Source organism: Sylvia atricapilla, chromosome 2 (genome assembly GCF_009819655.1).
Source record: "Sylvia atricapilla isolate bSylAtr1 chromosome 2, bSylAtr1.pri, whole genome shotgun sequence".
Lineage (NCBI taxonomy): Eukaryota > Metazoa > Chordata > Aves > Passeriformes > Sylviidae > Sylvia > Sylvia atricapilla.
Window position 1 is genome coordinate 84,139,873 of NC_089141.1, and position 10,204 is coordinate 84,150,076.

At 41.5% G+C, this 10,204-nt stretch overlaps 1 protein-coding gene across 1 annotated transcript in view; it reads left to right on the forward strand.

Moving 5' to 3' along the window:
• Positions 1-7,890, forward strand: part of TMEM131 (transmembrane protein 131) — a 93,801-nt gene extending 85,911 nt beyond the window's left edge. Inside the window, exons 36-41 of the mRNA XM_066313628.1 lie at positions 117-291; positions 614-735; positions 842-938; positions 2,029-2,126; positions 3,375-3,538; positions 6,876-7,890. Of these exons, the coding sequence (XP_066169725.1) occupies positions 117-291; positions 614-735; positions 842-938; positions 2,029-2,126; positions 3,375-3,538; positions 6,876-7,172 (953 nt within the window). The 3' untranslated portion in view covers positions 7,173-7,890. The remainder of the gene's footprint in view (positions 1-116; positions 292-613; positions 736-841; positions 939-2,028; positions 2,127-3,374; positions 3,539-6,875) is intronic.
• The last annotated feature ends 2,314 nt before the right edge of the window (positions 7,891-10,204 follow it).

Consider the following 10,204-nt stretch of genomic DNA (forward strand, 5'->3'; position numbering starts at 1 on the left):
GAGCAAACAGCATTTCTCATAATTCCTACATTTGAACAGAAGGGATAGCAGAAGTTTGAGAAGCCTTTGCTGTAATGTAAATCCTACAAGAAGATATCTTGTGTTTCTCTTTATAGCCACAGACAACCTCTATAAGCTCTCTCTGCAAACTCTGAATGCAGACGCTTTCCTGAAGCAGCGCCAGCCCTCTCCAACACCGGCCTCTCCATCTCCCCCTCCTCCTCCCACATCCTTTGCCTTTGGGCCACGAGGAGGCACCTACAGCAGCATCGTCAACAGCAGCTGCAGCAAGTGAGTCCACATCCTACCTCCTGCTGATTTCCCAGGCACTGAGCACTTGAGGAACTGTGCTTCACAGGGGGCATCTCCCTAATTCTCAGACCCATTTCCTCTTCCCGTGGAAACTGCTTTTCTGCAGATACACCACTGTGAATATCTTGCCTTGCTGTACAACTTGGTAGATTGGAAAAATGTGCAATTACATAAACTGTTGAGCTGTCATAATTATTTTCTTGAATGCTAGCTTAAATTGCTGCTTTTTTAATCAAACTGCTGAAGTCCAAAACCTTAGTCTTTTTTTAACCTCTTTTTTTTGGGTTCTTTTTCATTTTAGTGAAACAAAAACCAAGCAGCCTAATGGTACCAAACATAAGCTGGCAAAGGCAGCTTCTCTTCCAGGCAGGAATGGAAACCCCACTTTTGCTGCTGTAGCTGCAGGTTATGACAAAAGTCCAGGTAATGGAACCAGTTTGGAGTTCTTAATAATTCCAAGTATTTAATGAATATTCTGTTATTTTGCTGAGGTTTATTTTGCTCATTTTTTATATACATATTCTTGCAGGTGGCAGTGGTTTACCAAAGGTTTCTCCAAGCAAGACAGATGTTTCCAGCAATATCAGCATTTCCCACTCAGTTGTTGAGAGTGATGGCTCTGACAGGTAATTTTTATATTCTCTAGGCAAATACCTGGACCCCTAGAAAAGAAGACTGAGCTATTAATGGCATTTTGAAGGGAGTGACAGAATTAATTCTAGTTAGGTTTTTTTAAAACTATTTTAAAGTCTAGGCACAGCATCTCTCACCTTGCAGAAAAGTTTAGGAGTGGCAAGTGACTCAAAAGTAGAGAGAAGGGTGTTCTGGATGTGATGAGAGCTTTTTCCTCCTCATTCCAAGTAACTCAACAATCTTGTGTTCCTAGGCATCCACACAATGAGAAATGAACTTGGCTCTCAGTACTGAGGAATGTGCACCAAGGTCACTTGAAGGTTCACAGGCAGAGTACCTTGCTGTACAGCAGTGCCTTTCACTTCCCTTTGAACACCGAGACCAGAACTGTCAGTGGGCTTTGTGCTTTCAGTAGAGCTGCACTCAGTCACATTCCCTGAGGCACATGTCTTCTCTGACATTTTGGCAGTGAGCCCCTCAGTTGTAAAAAGCAGTAACCCTTCTGAAGTAGGAAAGAGACTTGAATTCAAGTTTCCATATGCAAAGGAATTGCTTTCTGAATGAGGCTTGTGCATTGGAGTTTTTGTTTGTTCTGGTGGATGTTTAAGACTGGTTCCAGTTAACTCATCTGTTACTTTTAAGAAGCCTGTCCATGAGTGTATTTGTATCCCTTCCAAGTGACTGTAAATTTTATCTGCTTGAGGAAAAAACTGTACTATGGCTTGGACTCCATGAGTTTTTTGAAAAACTGATCGAAAGAGCTAGTCTCATGTTTGTTGGATGCTAATTCTACAGATTAAAGAGCACTGTGTCTATATTACTGTGTTACTCCAAGGTGGGTTTAAACACAGGAAAATGTATACCACCAAAATCTATTGTTAAAACAAAACCAAACTGGTTTCCTAACTCACCATTAAATATTTATTTAGTGTATTTTAACTATATATATTTTTATATATATAAAAATATATATAGCTAAACACATACACACACACATTTTTATATAGATTGGTAAGTTAATAAAGCAAATAATACTGTGCTAATAAGTTGTATATTGCCTTCCTGTTCCTCCATAAAATGTAGTTCAGGTTTGTGGAGTCCTATCAGCAATCCCAGCAGTCCTGATTTCACACCTCTCAACTCCTTCTCTGCATTCGGACACTCTTTTAACTTAACTGGAGGTGAGTTTTTCTGTTCAAATATTTTTCTGTATTCAAATAGTGGTAGAGAAATGTTGTGTCTTCGTTCCACTGGTCTAAGTAGAGACAGTGTTTCCATCCTCACTGCTGAAAGGGAAGACTATGTAGGAACATTTGTTAAAAATTTGGTGATATATTCTTGTGTTTGGCTGAAATCTCATAGAGTGTTTGATGGGCTGAGAATGTTTGGGTTTGGAGTTTCTCTGTTGCAGTAAAATTGCTGGATCTGGGGAGTTGTTTCCTTAGTCTTCTTCCTCTCCATCCCTCCCCCAAAACTTTACTGTAGGTCCCACAAATGTGCCAGTAGGCCAGTATTTTCCAGAGCATAAACACCTGCCTAAAAACATGGCTCTGTTAAGTGAGGCAGTGGCCCAACCCTCTTGTTGCTTTCCTCTTGTGTTTTCCTGCAGTATTTGTATAGCTGCGCAGTGAACTGATGCATACTAAACTCAGCAATTAATTAATGTATTTAAATATTTGACTAAACTTCCATAAATGTAATAGAGGTGACCATGCATTGTGATTGCAGGGCGTGGATGCTGTATGTACTTAGGAAGATTTTCGTATTTAGGCATCTGTGGTGTGTTTTGAGGTGGCTGAAAAGACGATAAGCAAAGTAAACTGTGCATGTGGCATTGGTGTCTACTGAAAAAACGTTATTTACTGCAACAGTTCAATGTCTGCTGGAAATGCAAACAATGGCAGCTGCTGCTGTGGGGTTCTTTCCTCTTTCTTCATCAGCAACACTTGGCACCTGTGGCTCTGAGGGCACCAGTAAAATCACCAGGAACTGACTGAGATCAGTTCCATGTGCGAGAAGCAGAAAAGCTACAACTGTTGGTGCTCCCTTTTCATTCTCATAGCAGAGATGGGGTCTGGGCTGGGGCACTCCCTGCTGAAAAAGTGACTTTCCAGAAGTCACCAGGAAAGGGAGTGCTGCAAGACAAATGAGTGCTGCAGTCACAGACAACAGTCTTGAGTACTGCTGTGCTTAGGCTGGACTGAATTACCCGCAGCAAGTATTCAACTCTTCTTCCCCACTGTAACCATGGCAAACTTTGTGGCCCTGTCTGCTGGTCTCATGAGATGAGGTTGGTATTATTGTGTGACCTCTTCTAATATCACTGCAGCAAGACATGCTAGAAAAATATGGGAAATAACTGTGAGAAGTATTGTTCTTGGCAGAAGAGGAAGGGTAATGTACTCATTTTTATTTTGTTTTATTTTTAGAGGTTTTTAGCAAGCTTGGTTTAGCTCGATCTGCTTATGGGCAGGATGTTCAGAGAAACTGGAATGAATTCAATAATGTTCCATCATCCATCTGGGATCCTTCAGCTACAGATTCTGTACCCTCCTGGCCAACAAGCTCAAGTTCCCCAACTCATACAACTGCAGTAAGTATTCAGACCATCCAAATACAGTGATTTATTACTGTTACCAGCCTGTTCTATATGTGCCATCTAATTTAATGCAGAGGAGCGGAGGATGAAAAGAAATCAACTGAAGAATAAAGGAAGAGGGAATTTACACATATTCATCTTGATGTATTTAAGTTGATATGGCTGTTGGACAAAGAGTTATTAGTCTTTGCACTTGTGGATGATGAATCCATATACATTGCTTCCCATAAAAATATTTCTCACACTTACAAAAGTGTGGTCTGCTCCCATGTCCTTCAGGTTTGCTCCTGTGCCATGGCTGGACTCTGATATGTTACTTCCAGTTTGATGGACAGTTGCAAAATAGGCAATATAATAACTTTCACACTTTGACTCTGCTTTCTGAATCCAGTATTGCATCTGTTTGTAAACTAACAAAAGGTCCCAAAAAAGCTATCTAAAAGACCTTAAACAAATTCTTTTCAGTTTAGGAAAAAATACTAAAGGACTGAACACAAGTCTTTAAACTGACTACTTATTTCGATGAAGATTTTTAGTATAGCAAAAGAAGGAGAAAAACTCCAGCTTCACAGACTCTAGTGCTGCACTGTCATCCTTGTGTCAGACTAGAACTTATACTGCAACAGCTGTCTTCAGTGCCAGCTGAAATCCTTCTTCATGTTGACTTCTGAAAATGTTTTTGTAGTGAGTAAGAGGCAGTGTTTACTTCACCTGGGAGCAGTTCAGATGGAGTGGGGGAAGGCAGGGACAAGGGAAGCCAAAGAAGGTCACACAGCTTCTTATAGAAGGCTTGCAGATCCTGCCCTTGTCATGTGGTTACAACCAGAGCTGGAACCTCACTGAAGCTGTGTAAGGAAAGATGTTTGGATTTTGATCACAAGGAGGGCAGGTTTCTCAGCATTTGAGAGAGGGAGGACTTGAGGACAACCAGAAGAAGCTCTCTAGCTCTTAACTTGTATTTCCCAGCTGCTTCTGAAACATATTTAAAAGTGTGCTTCAGGAAGCATCAAGATGGAAGCCAGACAAATGGTATAGAAGTGGTGTCAGGTACTTCATTTAAGTACTTTGATTTGGAAGGAGATATTTTAGGAGCTTACTCAAGGAGATGACATAACAAACAAGAAGCAAGCAGCAAACTGACTGAAATACTCAAAGCTGTTATAAATGATAGTGGTGTTTTCAAGTGTTTATGGCAAGCCAGGACAGAAAAGCTTGGCTTTTGCTGTTACTGACCCTCCTTGCTCTAGGTGCCTGATAAGAGAGCAGGTGCCAGGCCAGGGCCCTGCCTTTTCCTCTGTTCCGGGACAAGAGCCAAAGCCATTGTTGCAAGCAGCGCTTTAGGCAGTGGCTTCTGTGTTACCCTTTTTTCTAGGAAGGTTTCTGGACAGTCAGTTTTGGTTTTTCTCGTTATTCTTCTTGCTTTCTCCTTGTATATACAACTTTTTTTGTGTGCTAAGTAGCATTTGCCTTCTGGACCTCATCTTCCCTCAGCCTTGCTGCCTTGCTGGTGCTTCTCCCTAGGTTTCTTTCAAACCACATTTTCCTACTCCCCATTCTTCTGTTTCTCTGTGTGTAGTTCTGCCTGCCAGCCACTTCATACCTCCGTCCAGCAGCCTTGAAAAGGCATAGCAGGTGCTCTTCTCTGCTGCTCCTTTCCTGGTTGCTCCTGATTTATGAGCAAGTGCCTTTCTATCACAATCTCCCAAACACTTTTGGGACAAGTAGAAAAAAATAGTTCCTGCCTCTTGCATGCAGCAGGAAATAGGGTGGACTTTTAGTCTGTTAGGACAGGTTCCCAAGCAGCAGAGTGAGTATTTCCTGCTGTAGGTTTAGTAGTCTAATGCTGATATAGCTTAAATATAACCATTTATTTATGTGACAATAATATACTGTGACCCTGGTCTGGCTCAGTTTTTCAGTGACATTGGAGTGTCCTGATGTCATTGGCCTGGTTAACTCTCAAGTAATGCTTAGAACTCCTGTCCAGCCCTTGGTGGCAGATTTTGCGGTACGTTAGCATCTAGCCAGTTTCAGGTATGATTAGACTGAGCCTGTCTTCTTCATTCCAGAGCAGAGAATAAAAACATAAAAGGAAGAAGAAATTTTCAGATTCTACCTTGTTTTCTTTCCTAAAGGGATTTTTACCTAAATCATCAGTTGCAGGGTACACTGATCCTGGTTAACCTTTAGAGTGTGTGTTATCTAAGGGCAGAGATCTTGGGAAGGGGTGCCCTATCTCCAGCCACTAAATCCAAACATAAGGATGTTTGTACCTAACAGCACTTACTCAACAAGTCTGCTGCCTTTGGGTGTATTAAGTTTCCAGTATATTTGCAAATTGAATTCACAGCATATGTATACATTGAATCTGTTGACACTGGGTTATGTAGTGCCAGAAGCCTACATGTAGCAGGTTCTGTGCTAATATTAGCAGAAAGTTATGCTAACCTTTCTCATCTCCATCTTTGGCTGCTTCCGAGTATCACTTTCCACCACACCACGGGTCAGGTTCCTCTGCTTGCTATCTGCTACTGTTTGGGCCTTAGTAAAATACAGTTGATAGAATCTGAGCCTTGTGTTCCTGCACATGTTCTTTAGGCTTGCTGTACCTGTCCTTCATATCCCAGAGGCATTTGTGATGTGCTGGAACTCACCTGCATCTGCACCATGACCATTTGTCAGAGACTTCTAAGTGCCTTGAGCTAGGAGAGACCTTATGGAATTCAGTGATAAATGGCCAGCTGTCCTATCCTCTTTCCCTTCATCTGAAGAAGTTCTGGATGGGGAAAAAGTATATACTGGGAATATGGAATAGGTACAGTGGGAGCGAACACAAGTAGATTCATCCAAAACAGATGAGGTCTGACTACAGGGAGATAAATCTGCAAACAGCAAAAAAGATGAAAAAAGTACTTTGCTGTTATCTTCCATTGTAACTTGAATTGTTTTGGCTTTTTGAGACTTCAGCCATGTTTATCTACCTCATTCTAGCTAGTTTGTTTAAGCTTAAGTGTTCTGGCTCTTGTGTGTTGAATACTCATGGTGCTTAAATTAGCACTGGTACTGGGATGTCTCAGCTGAAATGAAAACAGCTCAGAAACTGTAACATGACTGCGCCCTGCAGACCGCACGGCTCCTGGAGCAGTGGGTTCCTCTGGGCAAGCTCTTGTAAATGGAGCTCAGAGCTCTGTGTTGCAGTGAGGATGGAGGGGGTTCCAGAGCATGCTTCTTGTTGCTGCTGCTTCAGATACTTTTCTTTTGGGGGGCTGTAAACAAGGTGGAAATTGAGGCTTACCAACCTGCCACTTCCCTTGCTCTGTCTTTACTGCAGTCAATCCTGGGCAACCCCAGTGGCCTGTGGTCTACCACTCCATTCAGCAGTTCCATTTGGTCGAGTAATCTCAACAGTGGCCTTCCCTTCACCACTCCAGCAAATGCATTGTCAGGCATTGATCTCATGGGTAGTGAAAACTCTGCCGCTGCTCCGCCACCACCCGCTGCCGCCACCGTTGCCAATCCTGCTGAAGATATGGGACAGACCTACAATCCTTGGAGAATTTGGAGCCCAACAATTGGAAGAAGAAGTTCAGATCCTTGGTCAAATTCACACTATCCTCACGAAAACTAAAGCAAAAGAAAAGAACTCTTATTCAGGTCATGATACAATTCTGAATGCAAATTTTTGAAACGTCGTTGTCAGGCTGTTGCTTCCCCCAGCCCCACTCCCCCATCAGTCATGCTTTCATCACTTGCTCCTTTTTAAAGTCTGTCCTGCGATATGGTAGTGTGAGATTGCAGATAAGCTTGGAAATGTCTGGGTGTGGTCACAAATCCCAACTACGGCTAAAGCCTGTAAATATGAACAGTTTCATCGGTTTCATATTTTACCATCTGCCATCTTTATTTAGGAAACAATTTGAACTCTAAAATGGTCCTGGCATGCAATACTTTCATGCAAAGTTTTGGGTTTTTAAATTTTTTCCAGTGTTATCCTCCAAGTTCTAATTTAAAATCAAAAGGCACTTTGTGCTAAAATGCAGAGTATTTTTTTAAAATAAGGCTGTCTTTGTTAACACAGGTTATAAGAATGTAAAAAAGGAAAAAAAATGAACAAAAAATACCAACAAAACCAACACAAAACCTTAAGAGCAAAGTGGCTGAATGTAAGAGCATTCTGTTGAGACTGTAATACACTTTATGCTGTTTGTACATTTGTAAACCTGAACGCATTTTTAAGTTGAAGTGAAATGCACACAGCCAAGACTTGTGCAAGAAACAAGATACCATGTGCATTTCTTACAGATACAACTTTGGGTTGTACTTTAAAATAAATATGCTTTTTTCAAGATTTGTCTGCTATAGTTCTGTTCCCCTTGTATTTTCTGAACTTGTGTCTGCATGACTCCACTTGGCACAGCCTTTGGGCCAAAATGTAATGCACACAGAGCCTGTATTACCAGAAACTTCACTGCAGATGAAACCTGGCTTCTCAACAGTGTGGGTTTGTATTGCAGCAGAGAATAGAAACTGTTTTCAGGGTTATGCAGTGCCACTCACTTGAAAATTCACTGGATAGCAAAAATCTGGAAAAGTGTCTACATTCTTAAGTTTCCAGGTATCAGGCATTAGAGCAGCTGCTGTTTATGCTACGCCCATAGCTTTGTAACACTGTTCTTGCATGGGTCTGAACAAGAATGTTGCTATTCTTAGGTATGATTTATCTGTCCCTGTAAGGTGCCTGTTTCCATTCATTAACAGTAAGGCAAGCCCCAGTGGCTACATCTATTCCTCTGAGCTGCAGCAAAGTAAAAATGAACCCTTCTGTAGCCAGAAAGCATTAACAGACACTAGCACTCTAAATTTACTTATGACTCAGTGGTACTGCTACCAATTTACAGCAGCAGGTGTTTATCAGAACCCATCCAGTAAGAGAGTAAGAATGGTATATTTCAGTTAATATTCCTTCTAGCATAAAGGTTCTGTATGCAACAAAATGTCAGTGTCCCATGTATTTAACCAAGGGAGCTCTTTTCCAGCATGCTTTATGTGAACAAACTCTCCAGGTGTGAGGCCGCTGCCTTCCTGTTGCCACTAGCAGAAGCTCAAAGCTACAGTTCTCTTGAATAGGAACCTGCTGGAACACCTTCATTCTTAAAATTTGAGTACTTCTCCAGCCACACAAGGTCATGAAATGTTCAACTTGGATTTATATGCAATTTCTCTCTGATGACTGAGAAAACAAGTCTCTTACTGCATGAAAATAAAAAAATAAGCAGTTAAGCTCCTGACATGCCAAGGCCTGCTTCTCTGCAAATGGAGCTTGGGAAGATAACTAGCAGTAAACTTCAAGGTGAAAGAAGCTGCCGAAGGTTGTATGCCACCTCTTTTACCCAGCAGGTGTTTACATTGGAATTGATTCCATGGAGGATAGAAGCAGAAATTAATTCTGAAATGCTAATAGTCTGCAGTGGTTTAATCAGTGAGGGTAGGAATAAAAAATTCTGGTTTAAGAACATTTCCTTTTGAACAAGACAAGGCAAAACACAAGTAATTTAGATGCCTTTCCCTGACCCACCCCTTCTCCCCCAAAAGTGTGAGCCATTCCCTTGTGATAATGCAAATTACCTTGGCCCGTATTAAAATAATCTTAGTTCTTGTTTTGGAAAAGCTTCCCCTTGAGCACAAGTTCCAGTGAAACCATAGTGAACTGTGAAGATCTTTGACACAGTTTTCAGTTTCCTAAGAGGGGAAAAATCCTGTCTTTCTCCCAAGGGAAGTATCCGAAGCCTAAACATTCCCTGAGCATGCTATCTTGCTTCTCCAGGGTAATTCTGGAGAGCACTTTCCGTTTGTTTTGCCTGCTTAAAGAAAGCAAAAGAGGTGCCTTAAAGAGAAGCCATAATTGCAATTGACAAGAATTTGAGTGAAATAAAATCTAGGCAAAAGTTGGTATTACTAAAGAAACCTCTGTGTATGGTAAGTACATGTACAAGACGGTTCTTGCTGCCTCTTCCTGAGGTACCTACTCTCCAGCTTTTATAGTTACAGTCATTCTTGACATGCATTGAAAAATCTCTTAAGCAGAGGGTAATGAGGACAGAAGCATACACCATCACAGAACTGTGGAGAGGACAGACCTCTTATGATCTCATGATGAGGTAAAAATCAAAAGGAATGAGATTTTGACAAAGCACGTGCAGTCTTGCAGAAAAATCTAGATGGGGTTGAAAATATTGAAGTGTGCTGGGAGGACAAGCTGAGTGTGGGGAGATGAGATGATGGAAGGTCTAAAGCTGGGCAGCAAGGTGCCTGTTTGCAAAGGCAGTGTGAAAAAGACTGCAAGGGAAGTTCTGTGTGGAGTAAAAAGACCAGAGGAAAAAACATCTTAAAGTGCTCAGAAGACAGGCTGTCCTGGAAACCATGGAGCTCATAGCCCTTTGGATAATTTAAAACATTTATTTGAAGTAGAATCAGGGCCAAACTGCCATGAGTCAGCTCTACTCTTTCAGATCTGGAAACGACCAGAAGTGCAAATTTCCCAGCAAGGAAAAGAAACGAGAAACAATTACTGTTAATTTTGGCAATTAGTTTGGTGCTCCTAAAGGGCAGTTCTGTTCTGCCAATGCTGAGGAATAGACTAAAAACCTAAAAAGTTTCTGG